Source organism: Macrobrachium rosenbergii, chromosome 41 (genome assembly GCF_040412425.1).
Source record: "Macrobrachium rosenbergii isolate ZJJX-2024 chromosome 41, ASM4041242v1, whole genome shotgun sequence".
Classification (NCBI taxonomy): Eukaryota; Metazoa; Arthropoda; class Malacostraca; order Decapoda; family Palaemonidae; genus Macrobrachium; species Macrobrachium rosenbergii.
The window spans coordinates 76,224,558-76,241,337 of record NC_089781.1 but is presented as its reverse complement, the minus strand read 5'-3'; the positions used below and the strand labels follow the sequence as shown (position 1 = coordinate 76,241,337).

At 34.3% G+C, this 16,780-nt stretch overlaps 1 protein-coding gene and 1 non-coding gene across 2 annotated transcripts in view; both read right to left on the bottom strand.

Annotated features, from left to right (window-relative positions):
- The window catches only part of LOC136826905 (fibroblast growth factor receptor-like 1), a 216,040-nt gene extending 212,575 nt beyond the window's left edge, over nt 1-3,465 (bottom strand). Inside the window, 1 exon segment of the mRNA XM_067084434.1 lies at nt 2,632-3,465. Within this exon segment, the coding sequence (XP_066940535.1) occupies nt 2,632-2,644 (13 nt within the window). The 5' untranslated portion in view covers nt 2,645-3,465.
- A 9,450-nt stretch (nt 3,466-12,915) lies between these two features.
- TRNAM-CAU (transfer RNA methionine (anticodon CAU)) lies at nt 12,916-12,988 on the bottom strand. Its single transcript has one exon. It is a non-coding gene; the product is annotated as a tRNA-Met (tRNA).
- Nucleotides 12,989-16,780: the final 3,792 nt, after the last annotated feature.

Genomic DNA, 16,780 nt, shown 5'->3' with positions numbered 1-16,780 from the left:
TATATATATATATATATATATATATATATATATATATATATATATATATATATATATATATATATATAAAGGAAAGGGAAGCTCAGTAAGTCAAATGGATATTTTAGGTTTCAGTACTCCGGATGGACAAACATTTTAGTAAATACAAAAAGCAAAATTATTCAGACGTTATTTAATTCGGTATCTATACCCAAATCGACCACTTTAAGAAACAGGAAATTAACGACTTAAAAGAACTCAATATGTTTTATTTCTTGAAAAGTTTTTAACTTTTTGTTTACCTTGCGCTTAATTAAACTTCATTTAGTTTTCAATGGTACGCATTCCTTTTGTTTAAACGCCGTAAAACGTCTGTATGAATACATGCCTTCTCTCCACCATCTTTCAAAAAGTCAAGAAAACCAATAAAAAATACTAAAATAAAATAAATAAATACATTTCATTTTTACCCAAGCACCTCACCCACACGTCATAAATGCTCAATTAGTTTTCTTGTGGGATTAATTTTTCCTTATCAAAACTGCAGTAACAATAAGAGCAAAAAATATAACACCGATGTCTTGTTGTATTTCATTCAGAGGTTTTAACAAAACATATCTTCCTCTTTCGCCATCTTCAAAAATAACTCTCAACAACTTGAGAAACGACAAAAGCCGCATTGCGTGAGGGGAAAAAACGCGCGCAAAATTCGCGCACGTAGTCCGGGAACAGGGGAATATATATGTTTATCTCGTAACATACGTAAAGGTGCATGATACCTCCGGCGCGTTCGCGTGCGCGGAATGTGAAGTTTGGCGAGCATCGCATGAGAGGAAGAAGGGTAGAAGGGGAGGAGGAGGAGGAGGAGAAAGGCGATGACATCTTTACTGTCCCTTGAGATGCATAATATACTCGCCTGTGAAATGTTGCGCGGCCGCCGAGACGGGCATTTTTAAAGACGAACACCGAGACAAGTGCATGTGTAGGGCGAGGATGGAACGGGTCAGGTTGTTGTGAATGGTTGCGGAACGTAAATAAAGGGTGGAATTGGTCGTTAAGGGCGTCTCTTAGTTTACAAAATAACGGAATTAGTAATAACGGGCAAATAAATTTCTCTGCTTCGCTGGATACGAAGAATGGTTGGCATTAGTCGCTAAGTGTAAGTGGGAGTTTTTTAGTTTACAAAATAGCGGTGTTAGTAATAACATGCAAATGAATTTCCCTGCTTTGCTGGATATAAAGAAGTTTTGCTGATAAATCCTGGTACAGATTAAATTCATTTAAATGGTTTTTGGATGAATATCTAGGGATTCCTAATACAGGGCAGCATTATTAATAAAATACAAATGAGTGTGTATACTATACCAGATACATGAAGAATTGCTAGCAGCAAATAGGAAAGTATACAGAATTTACAAAAAGTACAGATTAGTAATAATAAACAATTGGGCAACTCTGCTTCTCTAAATATAAGTTCTACTAATAGTGATGCAAAAATTCACAGATATCAAGGTACAAGTAAAATTTCTAATAGAATACAAATTCACATTTAACCACTACAAATCCACGTATTATTACTTAGAAAATAAGAGAATGTACCAATAAAACAAAAATGTTTTTCTATAAACTTTCAGATATAACAATCACTGCTGATAATAAGTTGGAAACAAGAAGGAAATAGAAATAAAAATGAAACCTATTGGATGATATAAATATATATAAGGCTTACTAACTGAAAATAAAAGAGGTAAAAAACAAAAGAAAGGTCAAATTTTACAAAACTCACACACAATTATGGCAATAGTGGATTTCATAATGAGTATAACATTAATATTCTAAATGACAGAGTAAATTGGCTTAAAAACAAACTAATCGAGCTTAACACAACGTAAGCCTTCTACTACTTGTACCATCACTGTCACATTATTTTTTTATTACTGTGGGCTTTTCTATTCTGCTAAATAAAATAATTGCTTTGGAAAAGAGACTAAAGAAACCTGCCTAAAATAAGAGTAATAAGAAGTTTCCATATTTGTGTTGAAAATGAACACTTTCTTAGTAAATTGTGAGAATTAGTACAAGCACGAATATTCTTCTTTCTTATTATTATAAACAGCTGTATTATCAATAATAACTGAAAAAGACAAAATTGAAAAGAAATTTAAGAGTATGCATACTTACTCAACAAAATACAGGAATTGTGTCAGTAACTCAGAAAAATTTAGTTCCCTCATAGATACTTAACCATAAGACGAAATGGTATTTTTGAAAGCATGCAGTAAACGTGTAAGTAATACATAAATTAAGTTGTAACAATTGAAAGATACCGCAGACTATATAAATAAATGAATTACTAGGAACGCTTCTGAGATTTCATTCTACATATAAACATTTTTAGAAAGGATGAGCAGACTGTAATAATATACAAAAGAATAGACAGTTGTGAAAAAAAAGATTAAAGCAAAAAAATTGCTGAAAACGTTTGTGAAAAATTAACTAACAACATTTCTGTGTTTGAGGCAGTCTAACGTACTAATTACTAGACAAGCACGTGCAAAAATCGACGAATTGCATAACATTTTATAAAGAAATGAAATTAAATATTATGAGAGAGAGAGAGAGAGAGAGAGACAGACTGACTTCTTCGCTCACCTTCTCGTGCCATGAGGACCCAGAGATCCGAATTAGACACTTGGTCGCTGTTGTCGTCTAAATCCTTTTACTCTCAAGATCGCCTTGCTCAGGTCCGGACGTGTCATGCTCAACGCCTCAACTCTTCTATCACCGTTAATCCGGGCCTGGTAAACCTCCCCCTCCTTTGGTTAATCCCTTCCTTAATCTCTAAGGACTATTGGCCAAGAAATCCACCCAGACAATTTGTTGTGCAGGGGGCTGGGGGTGTGAGATGCAGGAGAAATAAATAAGTTCGACTGGCTTCGAGATAGGTTTTTATATCGTCTCTTCCGGGAGGCCACTGTTTATTACGTGATACACTCTTTACTGTTCACAGAATTGGCCACTTGGTTGCACTTGTCCATTTCAGTAAATATTGTCTTATTTCAAAAACAGTCTTCTTTTGCTTTTCATATTCCTTTCCACTTTTAGCGGACGAGTGTTATGACAACGACTGTTTGTTAAACGTTTTCCTTGACTTGGATATCTTCACTTCATAGTTTCTTCTCCTGTGTATACTCTGACGTGAGAACACCAGCTGTTCCGTCAAATGATAACATACGATTTAGTTCTTATCGGAATGTCTCTTATTTTTTTCACCTTTTCTAGAATGTTTGTCTAGACTCTACCATCTGGATCTGCGTAACTCAAACTACTACTTCTTAACATAAAACGTTGTTTGGCATGAAGTGTTTAAACAATAACTGACTTTGGCAAAGTTCCTCCAACACGGCACACTGGGAGATAGCTATCCGCACAGCACAACATACACCGACTTGTGAGTCTTATCTCCCGTGGTGCCGGGGTGACACTGATTGCCACACACTGGTGCCACGGGAACTTTACCCGCGATGCATTTCAAGTTGTCGTACAGCAAACAGTCAACACCTCAGCTGCTATTTGAACACAACGGTCTCTTGATCGAAAGTTTCTTTACGTTTTATAAGACGGTCCTTCATTTCTGGTAAAAAAGAACACGCATCCCCATTTGTGCGCAAGGTATAGATGTTATTCTTCGTACGCCTGGCATGGGCGGAGTGGCACCGGACTACTCAGGTGTTTTCGGGCACCTGTGGCGCCAGACGTGTTGCTTCAGCGAAGGAGGTAGGATGTTGCTGCTCCCCTGCAAGTCACAACGTTCTGTGATGGGGGTTTGCTCCTGAATTCACCACTACGAGTAGCCCTTTTTATTTAATTCATGAAACAGCATACCCTTACTTGGTGAATCTTTCTATATATAAAAAATATTTTTATTTTTTCGTCCTTTCTGTTGATTTTTAGGTGTTCGCTAGAAGTGCTGCTATATTCGTAAAACTGATATATCCCTAAAGAATTATATTTCCTTAAGAGAGAAAAATTTTCCTTAGGACATAAATTCTTGATTAGATATTAAAAGTCATTGTTCACGTTTTAATGTTCAGTATTGCTTTCCATGTACATAGTGAAAAAGAATATGACCCACTGAAATTTTGTTCACTCACATTGGCAAGTTTTAACTGATTTTAGAAGAGACTGCAACCTACTTGCTATCTCAACGACCTCTTATCTACTGTACACAATTGTACCTGTAATCTGTCCATTCTCATCTTATATTACGTTATGTTAATTTGTGTTGTTCTGTGGTCCTAAATGGTCACATTATACTTGAGTGCTAGTAAAGCCGTTTGAATAAAAAGCCAGCGTAATTCCTTCAGCGATATGCGCCTGATAAATTTCGTCCTTCTTGAGTTAATTTGCGGCAAGAAAATATCTTATGAACTCTTAACAAATAGAATATTTAGTTATCAACATTTCATTTATATTAATTTATTACAGCTACCAAGATTTCAGTGCTAATATGTGAAACAAATGTCAAGATATCCGAAAATTTAAAAGTACTGGTATTACATCAATTTATTTTTACAATTACCAACATTTCCTTGCTTTTATGAGCTTAAAATGGTAAAAAAGACAATCAAGAAATGAATCAGTGTTGTTAAACCTTATAAAGATATATTTTCATTTTCTAATACTTTGTGGGTAATATAAACATGAAAAGATGAAAACTATAATATATGAAACTGTAATTTAACAGCAATACAACACAATAACAGTTATCAAGCTTTCATTGGTAGCCTGAGATAAAATGTTCAGAAAGAAGAAAAATAAGGGCTGTATGATGATAAAGATGATAATTCTCAATTCTTTGAACTCAATCTTCAAATTTTAAAGTGTTGTTAAGGCTAAGGCTTTTTAATTGATTGCTTCATTATCCGTAAGATTATATCCAAGATTGACGCACCCTTTGGAATTTCCTCAATATGGTAAAAGAAAAAAAAAAAAAGTCGTTAAAAAAAAAACTCAGTATCTTAACTTTTACACCGTTACAAAATATCAAGGGAAAGCCTGAAAATTCTTGATCAAAAGCTTATTATACTTATGACACTGAAAAATAGCCTGGCTTTAGAAGACATTCTTACCGGACGTAAGGAATAATGTATTTTGAACAACGTGATACTCGAATTTCATGACTTTATCAACGATTTGAGTCAAATTATAAAAAGTCGCACACTGAGAAAACAAAGAAGAATAAAACATACTCAAGTAATGTAAAACTGAAGCATTTTTATAAATAATCCCTTTGATTTTGGAATATAGGAAAAAGAATATCTTCTTGTACGGGACAAGACCAAGTTGGGGGTATGTCTGCTCAAAAGGTCAGACTTAAAAATTAGCAGAAAATAAAGGGAAAGTAGGAACGTAGAATAATCTGGAGGTGGCGTGTATGGAAGAAAAAAACTTATCCCGTATTGAGGGACGAAATAACACGTGACAAATTTTATATGAAAGATTGAAAGGAAATACATTTTCCATAGGATGGGTGAGAATAATTCCTTAAAATACTTTTGTTTATGTGGATTTTAAATGCAAATTCTTATAGCTTTTAATATTTACAATGCACTCCTTGTATTATGATATAATATATATATATATATATATATATATATATATATATATATATATATATATATATATATATATATATATATATATATATATATATATATATATATATATATATATATATATATATATATATATATATATATATATATATATATATATATATATATATACATGTGTGTGTATGTGTGTGTGTTTATGGAAAAATCATTCAAGACAAGTGATGGAAATATACTGGAAATATCAGAATTAGTCTGAAGTAAAAGAATGAAGTAAAATGCACATCTTCAAAGGAATGCTTTTACCATGCGCTTTCTTCAACTATTCAAATTTTGATATTAAATGCACATCTTCAAAAGATTATATATATATATATAAGATATATATTTAGCAAAATATAATATATAATAATATATTGTATATATATGCTTTATTCAATATATATTTATTCAAATTTATATATATATATAATATATACATATATATATATATATATACATATATATATATATATATATATATATATATATATATATATATATATATATATATATATATATATATATATATATATATATATATATAATATATATATATATATATATATATATATATATATATATATATATATATATATATATATATATATATATATATATATATATATATATATATATATATATATATATATATATATATATATATATATATATATATATATATATATATATATATATATATATATATATATACTCGTATATATACTGTATATATAAAGTTTTTCATGTTTCTGTCTGGTTTTTACTTGCGTATATATAACCATCGACACAAAACGCCGGGTCCCTCCGCATATAAAGTTTAATCCAGAATGATAGACGAAGATACCCTGAATGACACGGCGACCTTTTTGCATAACATATTCCATCCAGGGAGCGATCTCATGTCGAGCCAGAACAATATATCAGGCCTTGGCTAACTCGGAACCCTCCCAGCCGGTCCATCTACTTAGAATACCTAAGTCCGCGTGGCATAGTCTAAATTGTGCTCATCACAGCGGGCGCACCTCATCTCCATAGCCATCAAGGATATCATCAACACGGCGTGAATCATCACTCGGCCGCCCGGTATTAGCGCCCGGTTGGGAGAAAGGCGAGAAAAGTCTACGGGTAATACCTTCCATTTTTCACTGTCTTTTGACACGCAAAGCTTCTCTCTCTCTCTCTCTCTCTCTCTCTCTCTCTCTCTCTCTCTCTCTCTCTCTCTCGAGTCAAGGGCGGCTTTATCTCAAATATATCATATTGATCTGTTTTCATATTTCTCTCTCTCTGTCTTTCTGTCGTTATTTCCATTCCAAAAATCATTGAATTAAGAGTGGAATTCATTATTTGATACGGCTCTCTCTCTCTCTCTCTCTCTCTCTCTCTTAGACAAACCAAAACCTAAAGTGGCTTTCTATTTTACATTTCTTATTCATCCTTTTGGAACTTGCCGTATAGATACCTGGAATAAATATCAATTAATATGAAAAAAATCTTTCTTATTGATAATAAGCAATCTTGTTGAACATTGTTGGCTGGTTTATAGCGAAAAATAGAAGAAAAAGGCTATAGCAGTCGGATTTGCCCTTTGGAATAACAAGGATCCTTCGCTTGGAATGACTATATTCAGTGTTAATGTAATGATGCGTAATTGCGACATTTCCCCCACCTGAATAATGAATGCGTACCGCGATGAATATCTTTGAATGATGATGTACTCCGGTGAATACGCATAGTGTCAGGGAGTTCTGTATCTCTAATTAAGTAATAAAAAGTTGAGATTTCTTTTCTTAGGTGCAATATTTTTCTGTAAAATACACTTGATAGATTATAAAAACGAAAAGCATTCCATCCATAATTAGATACAATATCTAATTGATAAGGATGTATCTACGTTATGGTTTATGAATACATTCACTTGACCACTCTCTCTCTCTCTCTCTCTCTCTCTCTCTCTCTCTCTCTCTCTCTCTCTCTCTCTCTATATATATATATATATATATATATATATATATATATATATATATATATATATATATATATATATATATATATATATATATATATATATATATATATATATATATATATATATATATATATATATATATATATATATATATATATATATATATATATATATATATATAATCCACATAAAAGACAGGCAGAAGTCTGTCTTTTTTCCTATATATATATATATATATGTCATGTATCCACCATGATTTTTATATATATATATATATATATATATATATATATATATATATATATATATATATATATATATATATGTGTGTGTGTGTGTGTGTGTGTGTAAATACATACTTACATATACATACATACATACATATCATATATATATATATATATATATATATATATATATATATATATATATATATATATATATATATATATATATATATATATATATATATATATATATATATATATATATATGTGTGTGTGTGTGTGTGTGTGTGTGTGTGTGTGAAGCAACCACATTTGCACATATAAACCAGAAATAAAAAACAGTGCCAGTTTTTACATTTTTCACTCAGGTAAGAAGTAAAAAAAAAAACACACACACACACACTGACATACCGTTCATTCATTTTCAGTATTTCAGGAGTGGACGTACACAAAATTTCCTTGGTAAAATCAAGATCTATCGCACAGTCGTAGACTTAGAAAAACTCGATAAAAAAAAGAATGAAAAGTACGATGTGGAAAGGGGAATACAAAAGCCTCATGACAAAAACTCAGTCGTGCATATTAACGATTTTGGAAATGGAGTCCCCCAGTTTTGGTCAACTGAAATGTATTTTACGCACATCAAAGATTCATTCAAAACAATCGAACGATTCCCTAACCAGCGGGAAACCTACGAAAAAAAAGGCTATGAAAATGAAAAGACACAAAAGAAAGATTGGTTGCTCGCTGATATAGGACTAACGGAAAATGTTATTTTGTTTTGTGGATCTCTTTCTCGGGCGAGGTTTATTGAGAGTGTATCGTAGACGTGGTTGCGTTTTATTGATCCTTATTGCGTTGTGGATGCCGTTTCACGTTTGGTTTTAGTTTATTTCCTGTTTAAAAGTTTATGAACCGTCGGATCCATGGGCTATTATGATCGCTGTAAACAGGGAAATGTTATATTCTCTCTCCGAATTTGTCGATTTTGCTATTTAATCTGTCTCAATTTGTCAGTTTTACCTTTGTATTCAGATTTATTTAATGACCAAAAGCGTAGGAACAGTTAGAACAAATGGTTTTTATTTTGGGATTTATCAGTTTCACGGCGGTTTTAATTTCCATCCTTTTTCAAAGCTTAAGAACAGTTAGAACAGTGTGCTATTAAGACATCATTCTTTTTTCAACCTGTTTAAATCTCTAGTCGGGTCCCCCTGTTTTGAATGACAGCATTATAAATAGCGAAATTTCATCGCCGCCAAAGTTGGTTTGTTTTACACCCAGTTTGATTTTATTTGCTTTTCCAAATTAAATGAAACTAAAACAGTGGGCCATTAAGATTACTGAATACCTGAAGGAGTATTGACTCTACCAGAATCAGTGGTTTTTATTCACTTCATTTACTTTTTAAAAGTGATTGAGGCTTCTAAGACAATGTGCTATAATGATTCCTCAGTACCTAAACGAATTTTGTCTGTGCCCGAATTAGGTTTTTTAGTTTCTGTAAAAGAAAACTACTGAGTTGGCTACCTGTCTGTCCGTCCGCACTTATTCTGTCCGCCCTCAGATCTTAAAAACTACTGAGGCCAGAGGGCTGCAAATTGTTATTTTGATCATCCACCCTCTAATCATCAAAGATACCAAATTGCAACCCTTTAGCCTCATTAGTATTTATTTTATTTAAGGTTAAAGTTAGCCATGACCGTGCGTCTGGCACCGCTACAGGTGCCAACAACACAGGTCACCACCGGGCCTTGGCTGAAAGTTTCATTGGCCGCGGCTGCAAGTTTCATGGGCCGTGGCTGAGAGTTTCATACAGCATTATACGCTGTACAGAAAACTCGATTACGCCGAAGAAACTTCGGCGCATTTTTTTTACAGGTCTATAGATACAAGGTCTCTCCGCGCGCAGCTTAAGTCGGATTAAAACCCGAGCTGCCAAATGTCGCTATAAATTAGTGACGTCACGCAGTACAGTACTCCAGGGTAGGCCCTTTTTGGGTACTAGATGTACATTACAATTCTCTATTACCTGCGTTAAATGGGGGCGGGGGGTGGGGGGGGCCGTGTTAAATAAGAATATAAGACGTGGTTAATAATAGATTTGTAAAGATTCAGTTGCTTGTTTATTTTTGGATTATACGATATATACAATTTTTGACTATCGGATTAAATATTTATTAGAAATTATACAAGACCTGGCCTATGATGATATACTAAGAATGCTAAGAATGTAAAATCTATGTATATATATGAATTAAAGAACTATTTTCTTCAGCTTTTTTATATAACCTATATAATTTAAAGAACTATTATTGAACCTGTTTAAAATTATCCTAATATCCTAATCTGAAAAATGTTCGACACCGAACAAAATATGATACAACTTCCTCAGGCAATGCTACATGTTTCTTTTATCTGTTGATAGGTTTTTATCGCACCCTTACCCGCTTTCAGGGTCTTTTCGCCTTGGTGGCATTTAAAAATTTTATCCATGGTTTTTAGTTCAGCAGTAAATTCCTGCTTGGTTTCATCAGACACCCTCTTCCTCTGCTTATTGCTCCAATCCAAGAGGTATCATCCTCAGACACTTTCGACCCTAAGTTCGGGTATTGTGGAAATTTCTTTGCAATGAAACCTCCTAAATATTCTAATCCCTCTTCTTCTATTGCAGTTTCTAAGTCCAAGGTGTCCCTAGAATTTCCTGAAATGTTCTTATCCTCATTACCTTCATCAAAATCAGAGTCAGGCAAACAAAACAACATTGCAGAAACGGCTAATTCACTTTGCAGCTACTGTTCATCAGAAAAGAAAGCTGCTGAAATGTCTCCGTTACCACTTCTTCTATGTTGTGCTTCGAAACCATGAGAGAAGTCTCTCTCTGTGCCCATTGAGTGACATCTTATTCTGTGCTTTACTGCTACAGGTGATGGATGCTGGTAACATGCTCCCATTTGTCGAAGGCAACCGAAGAAGTGTTCCAATCCATCTTGGTTTAATCTATAAGTCAAGATGTATGATATACCAAACATTTCTGCCATCATTTTATATAGTTTAGGTAATGATATTGAGGATATCATGATTCCTTTTTGAAACGGGTAAGCTCTTTTGCTACCAGTCACTGTCAAATGTTTTGCAGTGTTAACCATTTTGTCTAGCACTGCAATTTGTTCCTCTCACTTTAACCCATAAGCATCGCATGCCCACTTTTTGTCAGTTGGCACTCGAGAATTGAAGAGATCAAACCATCTGTCGACTAGTGAGATGAACTGCAGTTTTCTCCCAGTGTTTCTCCGAAAGCAGTCCTTGTTTACCAAAATATTCCGGGGATTTAGCAGTCGTTTCTGAGAGAAGCTGAACTGCTAATTTTACACTCATTCTTTAGACTCCTCGAACATTCACATGTTTTTCTGAAAGCTTATGAGTTGTCCGCAGATCAATGACACTTCTTTCCATAAGTTCTCTCACAGGACCACTGTTTATGTACACGTTTTCATCTAATGTAAAACCATGATCAAAAAAATTATTCCGAATAAGTTTTACAAGATGCGGAGCATCAGCAAAAACATAAATTTCACGTTCACCGTCTGCTGGGTTTTTAAATGATGTTTTCATTGCACGAACATCTAAGGTTTTCCAAAGCCCCACATTCGTAGGGCTCATGTCATTAACCATGGCAACTACGGGGTAACCAGCTGATTCTACTTTCAATATCAAACTGTAAAGAAGCGATTTCGTCACGTCACAGTCAGAGTCATAGAAGACAAGTTGTTTCCACGATGCCAGCACACCACGCACCATTACGCGTTGCACCTTATTTTTTGGATTGTATAAAACATCGCTTCCTTTATCATAAGTCCACTCCTTTTGCAACTGAACACTCATCAAACGAAATTATGCACAAGCGGTCACTGACAGTTATGGACTCTGCTTTATGTCTCATCAGATTGATCACTGGCTCCATAATGCCCGGCTCTACAGACAATTTAGATATCAAGCGATTCAACGTGGAAATGGAAGGAAAAGGAAAGTTACGCATTTCTCTCAAATACTTGTAAGCTTTTGGGCTTAAACTTTGCAGAGTCAAAGCACAATTTATGTCATCATCAGCCCAAGATTTAACAGGTTTTCCTTTTAAAACTGAATCTGCTTGAGAAGACGAGAAAAACTGTGATAGATTCATTTATGCAGTGGCCGTCGCTGTGACATAGGCTGATTCAATTGTATCAAGCATAATTTTCTTCTCATTTTTCCAGTTAACGTTTTCATTTTCCCAAATTAACTTTTCCTTTTCCCATGTTGTTTTTTCACTTTCCCACATAATTTTTTCACTTTAACAAAGTGCCCTTCACTTTTCCACTGATCTTTCATACGAATCAAATTTTCTTCTTCGCTTCTTATTCTTATCTTCAAATTGTTTATCTCCTTGTTTAGTTTACTAACAGCTGAAAATTTTCCCTCCTCCTCCTCCTGTACTATATCTGATGTTTCCAGAATATCCTCAAGTCGTTTGTTGTGAGCTAATGGAGAAAGTGGCGCGTGACGTCACAAAAGCAGCGCGGTCAGTTTTGGAACGAAGATGGGTTGACCTTGTATCTCTATAGACCTTGGGTTTCAACTTATATTCCGTTAATAGCTGCAAGAGCAGCAGCCAGTCAGAAACCCTAGTATAGTGGCTAAACACACAAGTAATTTTGTTTCTGTTCGAATTTTTTAATTGTTAAATTTAAAGTTATTTTTTTAATTTAACGATTATGAACAATTAAAAATTCGAACAGTTAAAAACTACCACTATACTAGGCTTGACTGGCTGCTGCTCGTACAATCGTTAAACGTAAAAAAATCAACCCATCTTCGTTCCCGAAACTGACTGCGCTTTATCTTTCTTTAGGTTTGAGATCTGTTTATTTCATCTTCCAAAATTGTGTGAAGAATGTAACTTGTACGCCATCATAGTCGCTGAATCAGGTATCTTTGTCAGAATTTGTAGTTTCTGTCGAAAAATTGCAGCGGTTTCACTTTCCCCAATTTCCATCCTTTGTTGAGGGACTTGATGTGCCGTACACACCAACTCCCAAAACTGTTCTGCCCCGAGTGAGGATCGAACTCACGACCTTCAGATTATGAGACTGACGCGCTGCCTACTGCGCTACCGAGGCTGCATGCAAGCAGATTCTATTGCATGCAGAGAATCCAAGATGAGTGTAATTTACGAGAGGGTCGAGGATGGCAAATCCCAATATTACCAACATTTCAGACACTCCGAAAGCTAGGACCGAGGTACATTCAATCAATATGCTTATATAAGAGGTAGTGGAGAGTGAGGGATACACTGTATATATACATACATACATATATATATATATATATATATATATATATATATATATATATATATATATATATATATATATATATATATATATATATATATATATATATATATATATATATATATATATATATATATATGTATATATATATGTGTGTCTGTACTTAGGTGCGTGAATATCACTACATGATTTTTATGCGACGTTTTTGTTCCACCATTCCATCATCAAGGCTCTTCATTAATACTTGGGGTGGGGGTGAGGGGAGGGGAATTTGCGTGTTCAAGTACCGAAGAAACAGCCTATCAGATATGATCTAGGCCTGACCACTGAGCCGAATAAGTCTTGTTATCTTATAACGACCCTGGTGCCTCTCTCTCTCTCTCTCTCTCTCTCTCTCTCTCTCTCTCTCTCTCTCTCTCTCTCTCTCTTCATGGATAAATCTATGTTGATCTTGAACGCTGGTAAGCCAGTGGTAGGTTAAAAAGTTCAAGTATACCTTCATTTTTTCATTCTTTAAGCGTGTACTTTTTATACATATTCCCCCTACACCATAGACGCTGACATGCCTGTATGTGTGTTTATACATACATACATACATACATACATACATACATACATATATGTACATACATATGTATGTGTGTATATATATATATATATATATATATATATATATATATATATATATATATATATATATATATATATATATATATATATGTATGTGTGTATATATATACATATAAAATTGTAGAAATAACTCTCTCTCTCTCTCTCTCTCTCTCTCTCTCTCTCTCTCTCTCTCTCTAAATTTTCCTCTCACCAGGAACACATAAGTTGTGTCGGGGAGAAAAAATGGTTTTAATCCCACCATAAATTGCTCTGCTCTGCACCTCATCTATCAATCCCTTAATTCATTTCTCCGTTATTTTGTCTAAAAATGCTTCCCCCTCTCTCTCTCTCTCTCTCTCTCTCTCTCTCTCTCTCTCTCTCTCTCTCTCTCTCTCTCCGCCCCCCACTGTCTTTCTCCCTCTCTCTCTCCGTAGGGCCATTGTACTTCTCTCTCTCTCTCTCTCTCTCTCTCTCTCTCTCTCTCTCTACCTTACACGCACCCGTATCCAGTATTATTGATGTGTTGTATGAAAAGATGTACAAAATACGGATAGCCAAAAAAAAAAAACTTTTCATTTTTATTGTAAAGGAATCAAGGACCCTTCCCATCCTCCCTTTATGGGATATGGAAAGGGGCCATGGGAAGGGGCTATGGCCCCTTTCTCCCCTTTACCCGAACCCCCTTCATGTGGCAAAGGAAGGGGTCAGACACAAAGCAAAAGAATCACGGAGGTGTGGAGCGTGCGAGGGATTGAATGTAATAAGTGTTATCAAGCAATTTATTTTCATTGCTTTTTACACGCTTTCTCTTCATAATACTCAGTTTTGGTTTCACATATGTTCCAGGCAAAATGGACGAGTTATTGAAGGAATACATTAAGTGAATCACCATTACGATAAAAGTATGCGTTGGAGGGTTACACATATTGCATGCGTATGACATTAAAACGTGTTCGTATCCGGTTCTTTCTTGGGGTTAACTATTTTTATTTTCCTTGTTTTGTTTGTTTTGTTGACGTATAAACAGGGAGGTTACCCAAGAATGTCATTGCAAAATTACACGTTGAAGAGATCATATTGCTTCTAATGATCCTTGTGAAATAAGTCAAATAAATAATTATTTTATGATGACGACAATTTCTTGTCATAAGTAAAACGCGGGACGAAATTACTTGGAAAGGTTGACACTGCAGTCGACTCTTAATGTTTCATTATGCGTATTAAACCTACGTGAAGTAGTATTCTTTCGATATTATATGTTACTATGGAATCACTGATTTATCAACTTAATATTCGTAGGACCAAGTTAGTGTAAAATGCACATAACACATTTATCATTCACCAGTAATCATTTATTATTGTGACGTAAATTCTGTGTATTCAAGTTGCAAGAAAATATGATAATCTTAACAGAGGATAAAAACCGGTTAATCATCTTGTACAGAATAACCTCAATGAAATGGTTCAATCGAGCCTGAATGTTCGCAGTGCGCGCACATCTTATGCCGTCTAACATACCTCTTCTCCTCTGTAAGGGAAGGTGCCAGTGTGAGGGCCAACCTAATGTCCTTCCCTACCCCAGGTCCTTAAAACCCAATAATAAACGAAGAGAAAGAAGAAAAGTTTGAGCTTAACTATAAAGGAAGCTGTGGACCTGCCTCGTTAAGGCAGATAAGAAAGGCTAAAATAGTGAAATTGTTAAGTAACAAACTATAATGTAGTTGTTTGCTGCCGAAATGGTTTAAACTTATAATACAACAGTGAAATATCTCCCCCACCCCACCCCTACCACCAAACAATAACAAAAATCACTGAAATTTATGCCACCTGCATTTACAAACATCACCTGTCAGATGTTAATTTAGACTAATGAAGCCAGTGCTCAAAAAAAATATTGTGTTAAGTAAATCTCATCCTTTAACAACGGGACTTGAACTAATTTTACATATTAACAAAGTGACTTGAATTAATGCAATAGCAGAATAAGGCAATTAAGCTGTTTTTTAAAAGCTTTACACCTTGCAGATTTGGTAATAAATTGAAGATTTTTATGCTCGGTTGGTGCAACATTTTTATACCTTCGTGTGAACACACACGAACTCGCACACACACACACACACACATATATATATATATATATATATATATATATATATATATATATATATATATATATATATATATATATATATATATATATATATATATATATATATATATATATCAGTGAAGACTTCATTGGCAAAAGAAAACACGATTGGAAACCAATTTGAAAATTAATCTGCTAAAATAATGGGTTCTTTTTCCTTAATTTTATTAGTGCTTTAAGAAAACCAGTTTTTTTAAATAAGGTCAGAAAACTACGTATCAGTTTATGATGCAAAAAAGTTTTTTTTTCATTTTTTTTTGCCTCCCTATTCTACATAATGTTTTATATAAACATATACTAACGAAACAAGGGTGTAAATTTCTGCGGCGAACTCTGGTTTAGAGCAGTGTTTCAAGTTTGTTAATATGAACGCAGGTTAAAGTAGCACACAACTGAGAGCCTAAAGTTTGAGCGTTTCGACGCAAATTACGTTCTTGAGTCTTTTGTGCGTGCATGAAAGCGCTCGCTCGCAGAAGTTGGCGCTTTAAGAGGACGTTGTTTTTTGTGCCTAACGATGTAAAAGTGTTCCTTGCAATTACCGGGGAGTTTTTTTGGGTTGAGGAACTTTGTTCGCAGAATGGCAAAAGAGGAAATGAAAACTCGGTGCTTAGGCATCTCCTTGTAAAATCTAAACACCAATGCCCAAACTTCGTGTGACATAGTTTTAAAAGGAAAAAAAATGAAAATGGGTCGGGCAGCCTACCGTCCGTTTGTAGCCCACGTCCGAATGAAATGGGTGAAGGAAAAGGCAGGAAAGAAAGCGGCCCTTAGCAACAAACGAAGCGACCCAGAATTCTGCCCCTTGAAGTAAAGAAGATTATAGGAGTCAAGATAAACAGGAAGAGAATTCATATTGA